Source organism: Motacilla alba, chromosome 24 (genome assembly GCF_015832195.1).
Source record: "Motacilla alba alba isolate MOTALB_02 chromosome 24, Motacilla_alba_V1.0_pri, whole genome shotgun sequence".
NCBI classification, from domain to species: domain Eukaryota; kingdom Metazoa; phylum Chordata; class Aves; order Passeriformes; family Motacillidae; genus Motacilla; species Motacilla alba.
In genome coordinates, this window is record NC_052039.1 from 386026 (window position 1) to 407198 (window position 21173).

The 21173-nt window shown below is 42.9% G+C and overlaps 1 protein-coding gene and 1 long non-coding RNA gene across 2 annotated transcripts in view; both read right to left on the reverse strand.

Annotated features, from left to right (window-relative positions):
- The window catches only part of BARX2 (BARX homeobox 2), a 32332-nt gene extending 27074 nt beyond the window's left edge, over nucleotides 1-5258 (reverse strand). The window contains exon 1 of the mRNA XM_038161582.1: nucleotides 4773-5258. Within this exon, the coding sequence (XP_038017510.1) occupies nucleotides 4773-4983 (211 nt within the window). The 5' untranslated portion in view covers nucleotides 4984-5258. The remainder of the gene's footprint in view (nucleotides 1-4772) is intronic.
- An 871-nt stretch (nucleotides 5259-6129) lies between these two features.
- LOC119711442 overlaps nucleotides 6130-21173 on the reverse strand; it is a 39898-nt gene continuing 24854 nt past the window's right edge. The window contains exons 3-4 of the long non-coding RNA XR_005259723.1: nucleotides 19392-19504; nucleotides 6130-13332 (exon numbers count right to left, since the gene is read on the reverse strand). This is a non-coding gene — a long non-coding RNA (uncharacterized LOC119711442). The remainder of the gene's footprint in view (nucleotides 13333-19391; nucleotides 19505-21173) is intronic.

Genomic DNA, 21173 nt, shown 5'->3' on the forward strand with positions numbered 1-21173 from the left:
GTTCAAAAGACCTCTTTGGAATAACCAGCTCCCAAGTTCATCCTAAGATAAAACAACAGAAAACAGACATGGAACTGGAAGAGAAGAATTCAAGATTTGAACAATTCTATATTAGATACCTGCCTACTTTAAAATCCAAACCACACAAATCCTGAATGTTTTAAAGTTAAAAAAAAAACCCAACAAACCCAAACAAACCAAAAAATCCAATCACCAAACTAAAAATCCCAAAAATTATTTCAAGAGAGCAAATAATAATAATAACAATAATTAATGTTCTTTAAAGGAAACTTTTTGCATAGACCAGCAAGAAGAGTAGTAAATTTTTTTAAAAAAGAAAAATAAAAACAAGTGGAGAAACTTAAGATTGCATTTACTTCCTGAAGTTACAACACTTTTAAATGCACATATAGCAGTAGAATCCTCTTCAGCACAATTGCCCTAAAACATGGGTAAATATTTTATATCTTAGCAGATAATTCTTTCATAAAATAAACAAGGCCACACTGATCCAAGGTATATTTTTGCCTTACAAGGTGTTATTCTGGTATAGCAATTGAAGAGAAATCAGCACACCCCTACCTGAGATATGGACTAGTAAAAAACCTTGGCATAGACATAAATTACTCTGCTGCTCATTAGGATTTACATTATAAACCACTAGGATACATTCAAATTTGAGGGTTTTTTAATGAGCTGGAATAGGGCCTGGTACAAATGAATACACATCACAGACAATTAACAATTTGTATTACCAACTTTGCTGAAATAACTGAACTCTGCAATTGAAGGCAACGCGATTCTTTCTAATCCAGCCATCTCAATTCATTTGGAGAGTTTTAAAAGGCCATCCAAGACGAATATTACTGATTACTCACACGCAATGTCACAAATTCCACTAAGACCAGGGATCACACACTACTCCCCTCCCCACCCCAGCCTAGTTTTCATTTTTGAACTATTTTAGTTTCTTTGATAAATAAGGAGCTTTTCTAATTTGACCTTGTCACACTGGGCACTGACAGTGTCCTTTGATTCTTTACCATGCCCAAAACTACCAACAAGGCAACTGGATTCTAAATCTATCACTAAACCAACATAATAAAAATAGAGGAAACAAATTAGAATTGGAGTAGGCTTGCCTACAAATATTTTTAATTGAAAAACTAAATTTTAAATTGCAATTTGAAAATTGATTCCTGTAGGACTTGGCTCAGTGAAAAAGCAACCGTCAGCAATCACCATAACAAACCAAGCATATGAACAGTGTATCTTTACTTATACAAATTAATCAATGGTGACATAATACAAAAAGCCAATAAAATATAAGCATCATGAAACAAGATATATATTATTTTCACTCAGGCATCACAGCCCAAAAAGTCATAAAACAAAGTGGCATTAATCACCATCTGAAAATATTTCTAGTCTTTAAAATTTCAATCATAACGGCTCTGAAGCCAGACGAGCATTTTGTTACAGATTTGGTACTGGTTTAGCCTTGTTTTTTTGGCTCAATAAACATAAATACTTGTTCAATTACCAAACTTTAAACTAATGATGGAACATTTTCACAGGGAATTGCAGTTTTCTTAAAAAAAAAAAAAATGGGTTGGGGTTCATTCCAAGCTCTCCTTCAATGGGAATCTCCCAGGCGACATTGCATTAGCTTTGCATTGGACCGGACAAACGCTCCTCACAAATAAAATATCAATCTTCGACCTCAAGATTCACCGGAAGAGTCCCAAATGCTTCTTCCACCTCCTTCTGCCTCTACTTGACAAATCTGTTTTGCTCCAATTCAGACGCACTCAGTTAAATATTCAGCAATTCATCAGAGCCAAAAGAAAAACTCTTTTCTGTTGGGCTAGCAAAGTTTTCTGATCTCTCTTCACTTAACCAGGGATGATGTTGTACACACACGCGGCACAAGTACAACATCTTATGTCTTTCAGCTCCAAATAAATTATAAAGCCATATCAGCCTTCTCTGACTTCACCCAAGATGAAAGAAATATTAACTGTTTAGCCCATGAAAACATCTCAAACCCTGACTCCTGCCTTGAGAAAAAGCCACTGAGGCGATGTTCAGCTGGAGTAACCCATTACTCATCACTCCATCAGTTTCAAATGCTCCCAAGTCCAAGCTATGATGGTACAGTAACAAATCTCTGTGGTTTAGGTTAAGATGCATTTTCTTAGATCATGAAGAGACTAAGTGCTCACTCCCTTCCTGATTAGCTCTGGAGGCAAAAGAAACTCAGGCCGTAAGTTAAATGCCATACAGTATTTCTATAGTGCTATATTTCTGCAGTGTTTAGCCCCCAAGTAGTTTGGGAGAAGTTTTTTAGTTTATTTTCACTCTGTGTGTGTCTCTTTGTGAGTTTGGTTTTATACTTTAGTTTAGTTTAGTTACAGATTTTTATTGGATATTTTTCAAATTCTTTCACATTTAGATATTTCTGTGGTATTGTCCATTTCTTAGCCAATAGTTTCCTTTCATTAAAAAAAAACAAAAAACCATTGCCTAATACACATAAAAACTGAATTAGGCCTATACAGCTTAGAATCTGACAGTTTGGAAGTGTGGACTTGATAGTAGTTTCCCCTGTGATTTTAATTCCACAAGCAAATCTCTCTCTGCACTTCACAAATGCTGCAATTCCATACAGCTTAGTCCAATAGAGGCAGATATTCACAACCTGGACTGACATAGGGACACAGGCCAGAGCTTGGGCTAGAATTTGAGGGCAAATTCATTAAAGATCTCAGGCACAAAAAGAAATAAGACTTTAATTGAAGAGTAACCACAAGAGACTCACTAGCATCACTCTCAATCCACTGCTGAATCATAAGAGGATTATTAATGATTATTTACTGAATATACATCACCCTTGCAAAGACAATGCTTGCTATAATTGACCCAGAACTGTGTATTTAAAAAAATTCCCTCTTTTTTTTCCATAGGGGGTGGTAGGAGTCAAACCAGATGCTAGGAAGCACCTCACCCATCCAAAATCCCGAGGATCTATTAGGTGACTTTCAGACTGTAATTTTTATGCTGAGGTAGTTGTACATGCTTCTGGACACTGATAATATCGAGGTTAATATTCCTTTTGGGTGCTAAAGGGACTTTCTTTTCTAATTCTTCTTCTTTCTGTACAGAAAGAGAGAAAAGCCAAGAGGCTTGGTGTCCTTACCCTGGTGGATTGAGGTCTGCAGGCAGAATCAGGCGCTTCGTGCGTCACTGCCACACACCAAACCCCTTCAGGACGTTTTGGCCAAGCACTGAATTTCACTACGCAGTAGTGAGGGATCAGCTCTCAAAAATTCCCTTGTCAGCAATATCTTGATTAACAACTAGTTCTTATATAAAACATGTCAGCGATTAGTTAGGGAAGGCAAGGGATGTCACGCACAAATCTGTTGGATGAAATAAATGTTGATGGAGAATCAAATTGTCCATGCAACTTCTTCCCAAAAGCTGGTCATCATGGGTCTTAATTCTGATCCAGCCTCCTAATTCCTCCTGGATCTTTAATAACTAGTATTTACAAAATAAGTATTGAGGTTGAAGGAAGATTTATGCTTGGAGCAAGGATTTACTCTACTTGTCAAACTCTTAGGGTAAAACTAGCTAACAGCAAGTTTTCTATCAGCACAGCTCTGGTAAGAGCTGAAAAGATCCTTCTTATTTATATTCAACAATAAAAAACCTCAAACTAAACCAGCAAATCTAAGCCAAAGGACAGGCATTGAGGTTTTAAACACAGCCTAATACAAGGGCAAAATGAACATTTCCAGCAAAGAGAAAGAGGAAAAATATAATTCTATGACCTTGAAATAGGTATTATTTTTATTGGCAATTAGTCCTTTACCAATATTTTTCAATAGGTAAGATTTTTTTGAAGAATGCATTTTTAAGTTGCGGTTTCATCACCTCATTTCTCTTGACACATTATGTGTCACCATTGGAAGTATGGCCTTATGGGAAGAACAGAAATCTGGAAAACTGCCTGCTTCACCAGAAAAAGGGATTTTTAAAAATATTTTTTAAAATCTGGAATGTATTCTAAGAATACTATTTTTACTTTTCATGTAGATTTTTAAGCGCCCACATTAGACCATCCTGCTTGTGAAATTTTATAATGCCCATGGTCAAGACCCGATTGCTCATTGCGCTGCCTGTGCAGGGCAGAGCCGTTTGTGCGTATTTATTTGTGGTGTCTGCAAAATCTTTAGAAGTATTTTCCCATCTTTGCTGTTAGAAATAACCTACGTTCTTTCAAAGAAAAAGAGAATTTAGAGTAGAAAAACTCTGCCTCTATAGATGTTTTTTTTCCTTTTCACAGTATTTCTATTAATTTCTTTGTATTCACAAAGACATATGAAAAAAACACTGGAGGTTTCAATGAGCATGAGATGAAGGACGATTGCACAGGAGCTGGACTCCTGTAGATCTCCTTAACTCATTATCATTAGCACTGATATATTGGCTCCAATGCACACCCCGGATTGGGCTGAACCCCACCACTACACACTGAGAGTAACTAAAAAGTGATAGTAACGAACTGATAGCTGCTGTTACTGATAGTAACTAACAACGATCCCAGCGCGGCAAACCCAGGGAGCGGGGTAGGAGTGTGAAAGCTTGGCTTCGTTCAGGCAGGGTTTGGGGGGGACGCAGTGGGAGATGCAGGAGGCGCTCGCCCGAGACCCCCGACTCCGCGCCCGCTGCATCCCCGCTGCGGGCACCGCTGGGGTCACGCTTACCGGCGCAGGAGTGCAGCGGCTTGGGCCGGACCAGGAGCGACGGGCACACGGAGTACAAGGAAAGTTTCTCGAAGTAGTCGCAGGTCTCCTTGGAGAGGATCTCGTCGATCATGAAGGTCTTGTAGCGCCTCCTGCCTGCCTTGGGCCGGCCGGACGCGGGCAGCCGCGCCGGGGGCTGCGGGCCGGGCTGGGGCTGGGGCTGGCCGTGCATGGCGGGACCCCTGCGGGGCGGCCAGAGCCGCGCCCGGCTCGCATGGGCGCCCGGCTCGCCGAGCCTGTCCCCGCTGTCCCCACTGTGTCCACGCTGTCCCCGCCGCTTGGGCCGCGCTGCGCGGCGCCGGCTCCCCGCTATATAAAGCCGCCGATAAGCATCGCTCCCATCGCTCCGCGGCCTTTTTTAGGAGGCTCGGGCTGTCAATCAGGGCGCCCGCTGCTCCCCGCCAGCACCATTGTTACCCTGCGCCGCGCTGGGAGGATCCGCCGATCCTCTCCCCTCCCTGCTCGCTATTTTAAGATACTGGAGTGTGTGGCTTTTTTTTTTTTTTTTTTCCCTTTTTTTTTTCTTTTTTCTTTTTTTTTTTTCCCCTGCTTCTCCCCCTCCTCCTCTTCTCTGGATTGTAATTATCTAAAAAAGTCAAAACGCGGGCTGCCGGAGGAACTGCCGCCTCCCCAACCCCGACAGCTTTCCCCGAGCGGCGTCCAACCTATTCCCGAGCCACAAAGTGCTGGAGAGCGGCAGACGGGAACAAAATCCTGTTTATAGGTGCCTTGCCTAGGAGCACTGTGTAACAGTTATTTTTCTCTGGAGCGGCGTTACTTGGACCCCACGTCTGAGATTATTTTCTGGCGGATCCCTGCTTAGTTCAGCTGGATTTTTGCAAAGCTGAGCTTTCAGCCCCTTCTGCTGAGGGGCACTGAGGCTTCCTCACTGGAAGTTTTCCTACCAGGCTGTGGGCTGAATTTTGTTGCTCATCTCCGTGGCCTCCGACAGGAATCACCAGGACACCCTACTCATGGAAAGGTGTATCAGGAGGAATCCTCTGGATTAACTGGTTGCTGCAGGTTTTCCAGAACCCACAGCCAGCTCACTAACTTTAAATGGATAAAGAGAGGCTCATTATGGAGATTTATCACCCTCCAAAAAAAAATTACTTGCAGGTTTCACACAAGGATTTAAATATAATCTGCAAAAAGTTATCAGACATCCTTCGGTTCTCATGCTTTGGCAATCCAAATGGCAGCAAACACTTATTTTAATAACAGGAAACTCAATCTGTTTTTGCAAAAGGCAACAACAATTTCAAACTCTCATCAACGATTTGAACCACTTTTATTTTTTCAACTGTATTTTTTTAAATCCTTCAAAACACTGTAAACTATCTTTAACCTCTTTTGTAAAAGCACTACGTCTTTTTTCAATTCAAAGTTTCATTTGTCTTCAGCAATACAGTTGTTCATTTATAGAAACTCAAAATCAAAATAAGATGTTTGCACTGTCCACACACTGAACTGGAAGGCAGATGCAAGAATATATCAGACTTTCGATATAGCCATTGAAATTTTTTTCTTAAAACCTCATTACATTTTTTTTAATATAGTACAGCAATTATAATGAAACAAATGTAAAGCAAAGTGCTTTGCTAATTTTAAAGCATTGGGATGACATTCTCATTTAAAATAAATTGTTTGGAAATGGTTTTATTTATTTTGATTTTGAGAAACTAAAGTGATCTTACGATGAGGAATTTACCGAGAAGGATAACAACTAAGGAGTTCAAGAACTTCTCACCTCCACAGCATTATAACTCTTTCTAAATTACTTAAACTGCTGCTTTAATTCCTAAACAAACTACGGCTATTTAAGCAGATGGACTGATTTTGTTATGACTGTAGTTTTATGAGTACTCACCTCTTCATTCAGACATAAACCATTTTAGGAGCATATTTTCTTAGTCTTTTTCAGACACGTCTTTTTCTTTTTTTTTAGAAAACAAAGTAATTACCAGCAACATTAACTTCAGCAATTAGTACGTGCTGATAATTATTGCAAAGAATATTTTGGAAGCAACAGTGAGCAAGCCACTGATTTAAGCCCCAAAGCAGCAGCAAATGGCATTTTACTACTTACGTTTCCTCGGGGTCCAGCCAGGAGCTGCAGCCTACCCTACCCCCACTTCAAAATTATCCTGCTTTTCTTGCCTTTGAAAAATCTGACACAACACAGCAGAAGAATGTTTCCTGAAGAGTATTTCAGGAGCTTGACAAGATCCAGCCCAGAAATCAAGAGGGGAAGCAAACCGTGGGCTTTCCAAGCTCATGGGACAAGGGACTCTGCTTGTCTTTAAATGTTTCTTTCTCACATCTGGAGGGCTGAATATCCAGAGGTGTGTGGCTGGCACCTCTGTCCATACTCTAGAAATGTGATGCCTTCACCTCAGCCCAAGCAGATGAACTGGCAGGTGGGATTAGCCCACACTAACACATCTCTAGAAACTTTATTTCTTGTTATTAATGGAATTTTTTTTTTAAATAAGTGCCAGAGCAATACGGTGAGTTATGTTGGATGAAACACACACTGGCTGTCAATCAAAAGGGGGGTGCTTTGGTCAGGAATAATCAGGGTTTTGTTTCCAAAATTAATGAAATGGCTGGAATAGCGAACATCTGCCAAGGGGACTCAAACCCCGAGCAGCTGTTGGAGCCCCAGGACTCTTCCATGTAGGACAGCCTTGCTGATAAGTGTTTCTCCCTGAGGTTTCTCTTGTGGTTGAGAGCTGGGATCGGATGGGAGGCTGGGAAGTGAAAGGCGCATTCGGGAAGGTTTGGAGGGCAGGAGATTTGACAGTCTGTGTGCCCCAGGCTGGCACCTGCACGCCACAAATGGCAGCTGGACAGCCAGGGACCAGGATTTCTGCCCTTTTCCAAGAGGGAGTTAATCCAAGGGACACAATTCTCCATTTTACTGACTAAAGCATTTTTGCAATCAGAATTGAGGAAAATAGAACTGTAGTGAGTCTGTCAGTCAGTAACAAGTAATTTCTAAGGAAAAGCAGGGAGGTCAGCCCAGCACCAGAGAGCTGGAAATAGATTGTCCAGGAGGACAGTTGTGTTCAATCAGAAGAGATATGGCAGCACACTCTCTAAACTTGGGTTTCTGGAGACAACTAGTTTAAATTTGGAGTCAATTTGTGCTACCAGGCCTTTTGTGTGCAGTGCCAGAGCCCAACATGTGCAGTGCACCTTGGGAAAATGATTAAGCACTTTTGAGTTGACTTGTTTAGTCCCAGCACAAACATTACCATGAGAGACGGTGATTAAGGAAAGAGGAATTAAGTTGTTGCTGTATTACTAAATTTGTGATTTAGGTAGATTTGGGATTTAGGTAGTACCCAAATGGCTCCGCTTAGGAGTCAGCTGGTTGTGATCACTTTGCTGCTGCATTAGTACATTGCCAAGCACACTAGAATTGTTTGCCTGAAGAGAAGAAGTCTGTTGGGTTTTCTGCTTCCAGTTTCCACAAGAATTTAAAATGCAAACTTATTTTGACAGAATGGGCAGAATGAACTAAAGTGCCAAAGTCTGAAAGTGACTTGGCTCTTAGTCTGAATGCTGGTTTCTATATCGAAAGGGCAAAGATACCTTTCACAAGCCACTGACATTACCATTTTTAATCACTGGAAAAGTCCCTTTACCAGTGAAATGCAATCATCTTTGAAAACAGATCTGTGCAGACATAATCAATCCTGTTAAACACTGACGCTCTAATCTCAAGTGTATGCCTTTTTCAGCATGATATTGGGATCCAGTATAGAAAAATCAAATGTGTGGCTAGAAAGAGGAAGGCACAATTTGGGCCAATGCTTTGCTCCAGGGAATCCAGAGGCTTTGTCCTCTCAGCATGAGCGTCTCGGTGCATAAAAATCCCTTTGAGTAAAAGATCTCAGCATCTGCCTCACATAAATAAAGTGAGTTTCTAGTATCTGCCCCATGCCAGAGAAAAAGGCATTGCCCAGGAAGATTTTTTTTTTAAGCCAGGGAGAGTGTAAAACATCCAACACATGTACATAGAAGGAAAACCCACCTGCTGGGTGGCTAAGTGAGCCCCTCAGTCCTGTGCATTCCCCTGACAGAAATGCTCATTGAGAGAAAGACACCTCTGAGCAGGGTCTCCTCCCTGCCTCCTGGAAAGCCTTGTAAAGGCAGAGGACGGAAAAGAAACTGAAGTGTTTGTTGATCCTGAGCTTTACCTTGGCCCCTTTGCAGATGACGATACCTCTGAGCAGCCGAGGAAACAGAAGTTGCAGAGCAGCAACTGCACAAGCTCACATACCCCCATTACCTTTAGGGGGGCTCTTTGCTCCCAGCTTATCTTCACAACCAAATTTCACTCCTGGTCTAAGTGACTATGGAATATGACTGCTCCAAGTCCAGCAGTTTCATTAGAATTTATTTTTTTTTTCAGTCCCCAAAGCTATGGAGCCTGTCTCAAATCCTCAATTACATTATTTCCCTGTCACCCTAAATCTGTCTGCAACCTCTTTGAGTGTCACCAGACCTCACTCTGAGTCCAACTGATTCCCCTCTTACTCCCTATCTCCCCACTGTGATGCTGCAGCATTTGTGTGGTTACAAACCATTCCTGGCTCCAGTTTTGTCCCTTAATGGACAGCTCTGGGCTTAGGGCAGCAACACTACAAAGGTGTCCTTGACATGCTCAGAATAAACCAAAGCTTGAGTTACTTTCTTCAATAAAATTATACTGAAAGCTGAACCATCAATTTGGACACCTTTGTTTTATTTCCTGCTCTGCCTCAAGCCCTAAACCTAATCTCCCTTGCCTAGAGCCAACTTTGAATCATCTAGAAATAGAGTATAAGGGTATTCATCATGTGACTGGAGCCACTGGCCAGTCCCCAAATTAGTTAAGATGCTCTGATTTAAAGTAATAGTACAGCTAATAACCATTTTTATCAGTGCTGATAGCAGGCTTAGAACACACAAGCCGTAAAGTTCATGACACATTCGCAAAACCTCTTAAAAAGGAGACCTAGATATGGCCTCAGATTTACATGCAGAGAAACTGAGGCAAAGTTTCCCTCTGTTAATGCTTGGGACAGAAGCCAGATCTCACTCACCATCACGTCCTCTCCATGCACAGCAGAATCTAAATCCCAGAATTTTCCTCTGTGACCTCATTTTTTCCCCCATAGCACACTGGGGGCTGTGAGACAGTGTGTTATTTTTTTCCAAGTTACCTCTTTGCAGGACACACAACACCTGAACAGCTTCTCCTTCCTACCTGTTCCTACCAAAACCCTGCAACCAGACTCTGGCACTGGAGTTGGAGTATTTCCATGAGCTCCCAGGGCATTGCTGTGCCACTACACAGGGCACCAAGGAACTAAACCAGAAGGAATCAGTCACTATGAATCCTGAGGCAGACCCACTGGCAGAACTGAAGGCATCTAGAGAGATATTTATGGGATAGCTCTGATTTTTTGGGAGTTGCACAGACACCACGTACACCAGAGGCTATGCCAAGGAACAGAGCCCATCTTTCAGCAAGTGGAATTTTCAGGCTATAGCTAAGAGGCTACATTCTGGACTTATAAACTAGGGCTAAGGAGCTTGGGAGTGGCAACCAGGAATGCAAAGAAACATTCTGTGCCACCTGAGGGTCCAGTTTGGGCAAGACAGACGTACCTGGTCCCCTACTTGTCATCCCAAATATTCCTGGGACAATAAACAGTGTTTTTCCCCTTTCTCCAATGAATTCCACACTGCTGTGAAAGTACACCCTTAAAGGGAAGAAGTGCCCAACCATCATCCTCCTCCTACCCACATTGCTTTCCTCTCCTAGCTGCCAGTGAAAACAGAGACAACTATTTTAATATGGCCAAAGTAACAACAATCTCATTTAACTAATTTTTCCTGGAGGGACTGGAGCCAATTGTGAAGGGAAGTATCTAATCTCATGAGAATGAGAGTGTTTGGAATTGGAACATCTTTGAAAAAACACCCCCAATTTTTGGCAGGGAAGGCTTCCCAAATCTAACACTACTTCACTCTTTAATCCATGCTCCAGCCTCATTTGGATGAGGATCCACATGTAAATGCTTTATCCAGCTTTGCCTAAGGCCAATTATTTTTGCACAAGTCTTGCTAAATCTCTGCCAAGCTGGTAGTGTGTTAAAAAGGAATAATCAAAATATTTGCAACTCCTTCTATAAAACAGCCAGGATGTTTTTGTGTTCTGTGACTGATGCTTTATTCATTATTCAGAGGATTATCTCTGCTTTCGTTATTTCTACAAGACAATTTACCTGAAAGCAGCAAAGATTCCCAACCAATAGACCAGAAGAATGTCTCCAGTCTCCATAGAGACACCAGGAAAACACCAGGATCATGTGAGTTGTACACAAGAAACCTATTCATACTGGAATGGGTGGTGTTCCAGGACGTTAAGTAATTTTGACAATCTGCCTCTATCTCAGCCTGCAAGAAGCCCAAAGGGAGTTATTGATGCCATCAAGTTCTGATCTTTATTAATGGTTTCTAGACAGCCTTCATCATTCTGGGCTCTGCAGAACCCCAATCCAAACCTGCAGATAGATCTTTGTACAGTCATCCAAGAGAAACCAGGACCCCCATTTCCAGAGAGCCCAGGGGCTGAGTGTCCTACAGGAACTGCTTAAGCTTCCCCTCCTGACAGCTAGAAGCCCAGTTATCCCAGTATGCTGGAACAGTCCAGGACTTGCTCTTCACTTACCAAGTGCTGTGCTGCTGCAGTTCACTGCTGTAGATGTAAACTTGTACTTAATTAATACAAGGACAAACAAGGAGACACAGGGGGTCTGGGACTCAATAAATAACAGAGCATACCAAAATTAACTGTGGCATTCCTGCATCCACAGGTAAGACCAGGATTTTCATTGCTTAATGCTAAGGGAAGGACAGAGAGGAAGAACCTGATCATGCCTATAAATAGATTAATTCCTTCTAAACAAGGAAAGAGCAAAACCTCAGATACAGTGAGAAGTCCTTTCCAGAGGTCCTGGCCAAATTTACCCTCCTGAGGAGCAGGCAGAGGACTGACTGTGTGTGTGGAAGCCAGCCAAGGCAGGGTTTGGGGCTTGAAACACAGAGGATCTTTCTCCTATTTAAAGTGCCTGGTTTGGCTCCCTATGATGCTCTGTGTCATTCCTCGACCTTCCACAAAGTCATAGAATCCTTACCTGTGTAAGAGCTCAGGAAGCAATTTCATCACCAGAGCTGGAGAACTGTGTCATTCCCAGAAGGATTTGTTGCTTGGGTTGCTGCAGTTGGGTATTTCAACATCAGCTAGGAGGCAGCACCCAGCTCCAGGGATTTGGGAATGCTGCAGAGGACACTCTGCATTGACAGGGGGGCTGTCTGCAGAGCACTCAGCTTCTTCTGAGTGAGCCCCAGCTCAATCAGAACTGCTCAGAACACTGAAATCTTTAGAGCAACCTTGGACTAAAAGGTTTGACCCTGAAGAATGACCTGGCTGTACCAGTGCTACTCTAGAAGCAAATCTGTCACACTCTAGATTACTTAACAGCACTGAGGCACCTGCAGGTATCTGCAATCCATCAAGTTTTGCCACTGCGCAGCTCCAGGCTCTGCCTCACTTCCCTTCCCTGCAACACAGACAAGAGATTTTTGGGTAATCCCAGCTCCATGCAGAGACAGGCCCTGACCCCAGCCTTGGGATCAGGCAAACCAGCCAGTGAGGAACAGGGAGGAATCAGCTCTAATTCCATTGCCATTCCCTGTAATTAGGATGTTCAAATACACTTAGCTGTTAAGACCCTGGTGCCAATAGTTAAGCCCCAGAGCTTTCAATGTGTTATCAGTACAAGGGGGAGTAGGACATCAAACAACTGGTATATGTGCCCAGTGTGTCCAATCCCCTTATTTAAGGAGCACCCCCAAGTCCCTTAACACAGTTGTCCCATCTTTCTGCCCATAGTCTTAGCTTTATGCTTGTTCCTGAGCTGTTCTTCTTCTCACCATTACCTATTTTCTTGCCTGCTCTCCCCATTCCTTTTCCAATGGCATTCTGAAAGACTTTAATCCTTACTGCCATGGATCTTACAGCTGCTGGGAGCCTCGGGGCTGTCTCAGCTGATAACTGAGCTGTGTCTTTCACTCAGGGCTTAACACAGACTGCGCAGATCCTCATCGTGTCTGCTTGCAAGGCAGAATTGTTCTCATTTGCTTTCCACACATTTCAAAGATTTCCCAGGGTAGATAAAGTTCCACTTTCCTGCTGGAGGAAACAACAGCAGCAATTGCAGAGTATCCTTAACACAGAAAAGAAAGGTCTCTAGACTCAGCCTGAAAGCTTGTCCCTGCTCCCCGTCTGCCACCAATCTGCCATTAGCATTTCTTCATATTCCAGAGATGCTCTTACTTAACTGCATTAATATTTTACATTTAAATTCTTCATGGCTTAGTTCCATTTTATGCTCTCATTTTGGGGCAACACCTTCCTTCCCCAGTCAAGACTTCATGTTCTGCTGTGGAAGTCTTCTGGCTATAAGGAAGAGAAGAGAAAAAGAGAAATAAACAGAAGGAAAGTTCATCTTCCCCTTTTCATAAGATGTCCAAGTCCTTGCACTTCCACCTGCAAGCAATAACATGGGGTCATTGTGCTAAGTGCCTTCTGCACTGTAAGAAGGGGACAGGACAGTCTAAGAGAGCTGTAATAGTTATGATTGCTGGTTATATTGTGTTAATAGCTCAATGTTAATGTCAGCACTTGAAAACAAAGTGTTTCAACTGTTAAAATAGGCAAGGCTAATGTAAAACAAGTTTATATAGGTTATAATTGCACAATATTGGCCTAGAAAGATGCCATGAAGAAAAAAAGGTCTGAACTCTTATAGTAAGGGCATATTATTATAGATCATTCATTATTATACAGAGCTCTTTTTTTCTCCATTCTAAATTTCCCATGAATGTATTTTTAGCACTGAAAAAAAAGAATGTTCCAACACTTAGCTTCTGAAGTCTTTTTAGCTCACACAAAATTTTATTTTCATCAGTTATGGACCCCTGGTGTAGGCAGGAAATCTCCTTATAAGCTACAGGAGTCGGGGAGCACTTAAGAGACTCCTTAGTCTTAATCCGTCTCTGTGTCCTATTCTGTGCTTTGTGTATTAAAGAAAATCACGGTTTACCACAGCTGTAGCTCTACGTCTAGAAGAATATTAATATAGAAGCATTAAAGTAGGTATGTATATTAACACATGGAATAAGGTCAAGGCTTATGGAAAGTCTCCTATTAAGAGAACAGAAAGAAATTGTGCAGCTGCAGCTAGAGAATAAACCAAAGTACACATTTTTTCACAGTAAACCATGTTTCTTTTCAACTTATTACTAATCCTTCATAGCCTTATAGTGATGAATAGTAATAAATTAATTGCAGTGAGATGTTTCTGCAGACCTGAGTGTGAAAACCCCCATTCTTCCAATCCAATATTGGGATTGTGAACAGGATCCAGTTTCACAGATGATACCTGTTCCATTGCCAGCAATGGGATTTTACTGATAGAGGATAAAGATCTGTCTTGTGATCCAGATAAGGCAAAGCTTGAGAATAATTACCAGCTAATTAGGTCTCCATGGTCCAACTGTTTTCTTGGTTGAATAAGTAACTGGTTAACAATAAAGACCTGCATCCTTGAGAAAAGTTGCTCCTTTCAACTTAGTGTGATTTTTAATTTATTTTTTAAGCATCTGCACTAAAGGCAGGACAATGACATCTTCATTCAGGCAAAGGATGGTGACTGGGGTTGTACTGGTAAGCCACAACTGATTGCTGGGAAGGCAAAGAGCAGGTTAAAGAGTTTTCTGTCCCTAATTGTTCTCAGCAGAACTGGTATGGCCACATTTCTCCAAGATGCTCCTGTGTGTAGGAGAACAAAATAACTCTGCCATGTCCCAAAGGGCTCTCTGGGTCTCAGACACCACTTCAGGCAGAGAGCCTTTGTTCCCCTCTTGCCCAGTAGTCACTCTGCACACACGAGTAACAGGAGATGTGCAGCCTGGCCCATGGGCTGGGATAAATGGGGCTGGTTCTGTTTGGTTCCACAGAGCTTGGCCAGCCGATATTGGGAGGTACAGCTTTCCAGAGAAAAGGTTCACGTGGCTGCTCTCTGACCCCTCTGCAGGGATTTCTGGGGGTGATGTGCGTCCAAGCAGGAAGAGAGTGGGAAAGGTGAGTCTTCCTGGGCTGGGTGGTTATGAATGTTACTCCTTTGTGTGTCACAAACAAACACGTTCAGCTCTAAAATGAGCATGCAAATAGATGAGGGTGACAATCACAGACTCACAGAATAGTTTGGATTGGAAGGGACCTTAAAGCTCACCTTGTTCCAGCCCCTACCATTGGCACAGAACCTTCCAGTGTTATCAAAAAACAGACTGATCAGGAGTCCTGGACGCCTTGTGACCTTTTCACATCACACAGCAAACAGCTGTGGAGAACAGCTTGCAGGTCAGATTGACAGTAATCCATAGTCCCTAACAGACTGCAGTGGGATCTCCAGAGCCTTGTTCCCCACTGGGTATGGAGTCACTGTATTAGTAGGGGAAGGTCAGCAGAGCTTCATTAGTTTATCAATACAGTCATCAAGTCCCCATTTTGGGAGCATGCTCCCACAGGGGTGTGGCTGCTGACAGCCTGTCTGAGGCACTAATGACCCAGTCATTAACCGCTGAGTTTGAGAAGCCTGTTTGCCCAACTCAGGGCCATGTGTGCAGTAGACCAGACAGCAGCATAGGAACCCAGATGCTGGCTGGAGAGGCAAGAAAACAAATGTGCCTTTGGTGTGCTTCAGATGCCATGTTCAAACACCCAGACGGGGCTGCCGTGTTCTCAGAACCAACTGACCCTCCCTTTGCAAGTGTTAGGTCACAGACATGTGGGTTATTCATGTTAAAAGACAGGCAACACAACTCCTCCATAAAAGTCCGCCAGACAGACACTTTAACCCCTGTAATCCCTTCCTGTGGTGTATGTGACGCCACATAGATTTATTAATTAAACCCTGTTATCTGGTGGCCACTGTCAATTAAGTGTTTCCTTGTAACATGCATAACGAGGGCTCATTCATTAGCAAATGTTTCCATTACATTTAAGGCTGTGAGTCTCTCTGAGCACTTCTCTTCCCCAAAAAGAGGTACTGAATTGGCTGTGGTTTGAGATTCTGGGTGAAGGGAGGGGAGAGAGAAGTAAAAAACAGGAGGGACAGATAATGGATCTAATGCTAAATTGAACAATTAATAAATTTAATTGCTGTGCCCTGGGGAGGCACAGTGCTGTCTGCAAAGATCTCTGTTTCAGGAGATGGATGCAATTCTTGCTGTGCCACTTGCCACTTGCACCATGACCCCAGGAAAGTTGCAGCACACCTTTTTTGTTGCTGTTCTCTGCTTTGACAGCTCTCTGGAGAACTCTCTATACAGATGAAAAGGAACAACCTCATATGCAGGGTCTGCATCTTGATCAATGCCTCTAGAATGGGCTCTCACTGAATAATATGACCCAATAATTCATTGCAAAATGTGCTGACACTCTGCTAAAAGTACCAGCTCCCTGGGTTCTGTTACTAGAAATAGTCATATCTCTGCCCGATAAACTCTGACTGCTGAGAAACTAAAGTACCAAAAGACTGAACAAAAAAAGCTTTCAGGCAGTATCTGTAATAATAAAATCTTCATGATTTTAAATGAGTACTAAAAGTCCCCTCAGACCTGATATGATGTCTAGATCATTGGATTTCGGTGAAACGGATCTAACGGAATAATTAATCCACTCGGAATGTTAGACAAGAGTTCTTTCCAGCAGCTGCCTCGAGAGAAAGAGGGAAAGGACTAACTGAATCCAAGGCTTTTAAGTGCATTCCTGTCAGTTGTGCTGGAGCAGCTGCTGGGAGATGGAGCTTCAGTTCCACCTTCTGGCAAAATTTGCAGTTGCAAGTCTCTTTTAAAAACAGGATTTAAATTAGAAATACATATTTTCAATTAATCCAAGACTGGGTTAGGGCTCATTCTGAATAAAGCTCAAAGGTAAATATGTCAGGCAAATCACAAAGTCTGCATGTCAAGGAAAAAAGTAATTAAAGCATATAGGGAGGTAATGACAAATTGTCAAAGAAATTATACTCGGCCAGTAACTTGTTGGCTGATTTAGCCCTTAGAACTACATTTTTTTGCTGCAGTGTTGTTAGGTCTCTGTACAGTGATCTAAAGGCTTTAAATTTATTACACTGGCAAAAGGAAAGGAAACCTCTTGTAAAGATTCATTAGCTGCCAGAGAGCCTGGAAAAAGATGGGAGTGGAAATTTGGCTGTAAGGCTGAGAAGGTCCAGTGTGGTGTCCCTGTGCTGTTGGAGTGCTGCAGCATGGTGTTGGATGCCAGCACTGGGGAGTGGGGTCAGCAGCAAATCCTGAGAGAATCCCACAGCAAAGATTTGAGTCAGATGTTCCCCTTCTCCCAGGTCCTTTGTAGCCAAACTGAGGGAGCTGTTACTGTGGAGCACATGGAAAAGGCAACCTTATCGAATCAAAATCACTGGGAAAAAGAGACAATGCCATCTGGCTCCTCCGGAGAGAGCTGGAGACCATGCTGGCACTACCTCAGGCAGGCTGTGCATTCATCCTTCCCCACACATTCCTGGGACATTTCTAATCATAACTGTGAATGGCATCCCGCAGGGCCTTTCTGGGATCAGGTTCCCTTCTACAAGTGTCCAATCCTGTGTTTGGAGGCAGCAGAGTTCCCACTAATATCCATTGAAACATAGCCTGCCTCACTGCCATCAGAACTGCTATTTCATGGAGGGCCCATTTATAAAGTTTTTAATAGAACATAATTTAGACTTTCAGAGTATCATTGTATCTATTCAAAGCTGCAGTTTTTTAGGAATTCAGCAAAAGACAGGAAAGCATAAAATGACATATTCCTTGTCCTCTCTTCTGGATTGTTCTAGTGTAACAAGTATATATAATCAATTATGGAGAGCAAAAAATAGCATTACTTTTAAGAAGCCCACTTTACTTTTCTGTCTTTTTAGTGTTCAGCCTGGATTGAACTGATCATCAGTAACTCAGCACTTGGCCCTGTCTGCTCAGTTTATTATCGTGCATTCCTATCTTACTATCTAATCTAAGATGTTTTTAAAGGACCCATCCCCAAAATATTTAAGTGCTCCCACAGGATCTAATTACTAATCTTCAGGAAGAAACACTGGCTTTGCTGCAGATTTGAAATAAACCCCCCTTAAATCTTTCTGAAGGTTGAAAAGCAAAGGTGAATAAAACATAAAACTGCCTTTCCTTGTACATGTCTGGGAACACTGGATGCAGGATGCAACAAAAAACTATTGTTCTATCAGAAACCAAGGTGTTGTTTCACACTGCACGAGACCATGAGTCATTAATATTGAGCTGTACCACTGTAACACGGCCAAGGAATGACCTACATTAGCCTGCATTCTTCATCACTCTCTTTATTGGTTGGCTTTTCTTCGAGCTTTTTTCCACAGCCTTGAGTGCCCTGCAAGTAGTTGAGTTCTCCAGCACTCAAAGATCAGGCAACATTATCCCTTTTTTTTTTTTTTTTTCACATGTGGGCAATTGGAGGCAAAGATGAAGGATGAGATTTGTCCAGGGAAATAAGAGTGATTTTCATGGCAGCATTCCAAGTGTGACCAGATGTCTTGTGTCATAGTCCTTCCCTGCTGGAGCTCACCTCATCTAAATAGAGCATTTCCCCTTGTCTCCTGACAAGCCAAGGACAGGCTCACCAGCTGAACCAAATAAAATCACAACCAAAGTCTGCATCCTTCTGCTCAAAGGACTTATGGAAACACTTAGGGAGCAATATGCTCACAGTAACAGTGTTGGATAGAAAATACCATAAAAATTGGGGAATAGAAGACTAGGGAATGAGCCTGGGATGAGTATTTTATACTTGTTATAGAAACCATCTTGCCTAACTCTGGGTCATTCCTTCCTTCTGTTCCTAAGCCACTACCAGCCTTATCGTCAGTTCCTGCCCATCAGGAATATCAGGACTATCCTGCATATCCATGTTTCTGGATAGTTCTTCATCACAGACAGGAACAGCCTCATGAGTCACATTCTTGTGTCCCAGAAAGAAGGGAAGACACTAATGGTCTTCCCTCCAATTTAGTCCACACAGGACTCAGGTCTGTTTGATTTCCATCAATCAAAGTATGATATTCCTAAAAGCACCGGAAAAGCACTGGCTGGGCACAGGCTCATTGAGGGTTTGGGAGGACAGGTCAGTTTATAGCCATACATTTGAGCTGAAAAGGAAACCATTAGAGCCAATTCCATTGTAACTGACCTGGCACTGTAGTGTTACTGGTGTAACTGTGTTTCTAAACAAATGTCCACAGACAGGGCTACCCAGGCTCATGAAACAACCATCAGCACTTCCCTCCATGGACAGAAACATAGAACATGTGTTCTGAACCTTCTCAGCCCAGCCTTCTCATTCCTTTTTTCCAGTCACCCTTCTACCAAGCAATGGCAGCACATTCATGGAGTCAAGGCACATACCATAAAATTATCCACTAGCTCAATGCACATGTCCTTGGACTGCTCTGGTTGGTGCTTCTGAGGTGAAACAGCATCTTTAGAAAACCATCCACAAAGCCTTCATGTGATGGCACCTGTAACATGGAATTCACAAGTCTGCTGAGGTATGCCACTGCACCATCAAAGTTTTACATCTAATTTTAATGCATTCAGCTCTAGCATCCAAGTGCTGATTTAATAAGATTGTTTGGCCTTTTATTTGTAAAACTTCTACTTATTATTTTGCTTTGTGATGCATTTAGTTGGAGTTTTTTTAAGTGCTTTTACTAGGCTGGCACCCAGTTGGGATGAACATCCTTTGTGCAGGATATTGAATCCCTGTGCAATAAAAATGGTCCCTTTCACCAAGATCTAATGTTATTCCTTTTCTCTTGGGCACCCTCACAGATGATGAAGACCCTTTCCTCCCCTGCCACATCCTGGGCAGAAGTCAGACAGAATGCTGTTACCCTGCACATGCCTTGGGAAAGCTGCCAGCCTGCTTCGTACTGGGTGGTTTGCATGGTGCAGTGAAGGGGCTGGAATGAACACCAATAACACTCCTTTCCTCCCTATATTCTCCCATAATTATAGCACTCATTACATTTGTTAATTTAAAACCACTAACATATAAATCAGTCTCAGCCTAGAAGTGTTCATACTGGGAAGGACAAAAGAAGAATTTTTATGACACCAGGACTGGTGCATAAACTATCATTAAAAAAAAAAAAAAATCAACTATGTAAAGCTTAAGAAATCATTTAAACCCAGCATTAAGAGGGAGATGGGGACACGGTGTTGTCCTAAAAGTGAGGAAACAGAGAAGTGCTTGCCACCAGTACTAGAGTGGCCTTCAGCTCCTGATTTTGGGGTTCCCAGAGCTGAGCTCTGACCTCTGCGTCCTTCCCCCCTCGGAGCTCGTTCAGAAAGCCAAGCCCACGATCTCCCTTAAAGACACTCTCCTGCTCCGTGAGCCTCACCCGCTGCCCCGCCTCTGCTCTCCTGCCACGCCAGTCCGACCTCAGCTCTGGAGTCACCAGAGTTACCAGCAGGGGCGGAGGAGAGCTGGGATGGGGCTGGATGCCGAGTGTCGAAAAGACAGGGAACAGCAGGGGGAGGTATCAGGCCAAGAAAACCAAGGATATGCGGCTAACCATGAGAAAGTCCTGCCTTGTGCTGACAGACAAGAGAATCGCTAAGGCCGCTTTGGTCTGCATGTCTCCACTATGGGACACAGTGGGCCCAAGGAAAAGGGTTTACAGGTGACAGGAAGAGACAACCCTTTGTGCCCTGCTCAACTGCACAGCTGTGCACATCTGTGATCTCTCGGAACAACAGAGGCACTGGAGGGACTGGGAAATGTTTTGCCCCGTGGGTGTATTTCTAAGTGCTGTTGACCTCTCATGTCTAAGGGAGAAAGGCAGGAATGCCACGTGCATCTCGGGAAGAGGACGTGCTCTCACCCTCCCAAGACATGGGTGCTCTCAACAGCCAGAGGTTCCAAAACCACATCTGGAATCACTTCCAGCAGCATCTGGAAGCTGTCATGGGCTGCAATGAGACACAGTTTTTTAATTATTGCATATCCTTTGCCACTGTTAAATTGTCAGTGGCTATTCAGTCTCCTCGGCATAGATCCCAGCACACCAGCCCTGGGGGCTCCTTGTCACATGGAACACTTGTGATGGCACAGGAGCATCAGCTGCACCTTCAGCCCTGCCCTGATGTGTCCAGCACAAGAAAACAACCACGGCAAGTTCACTG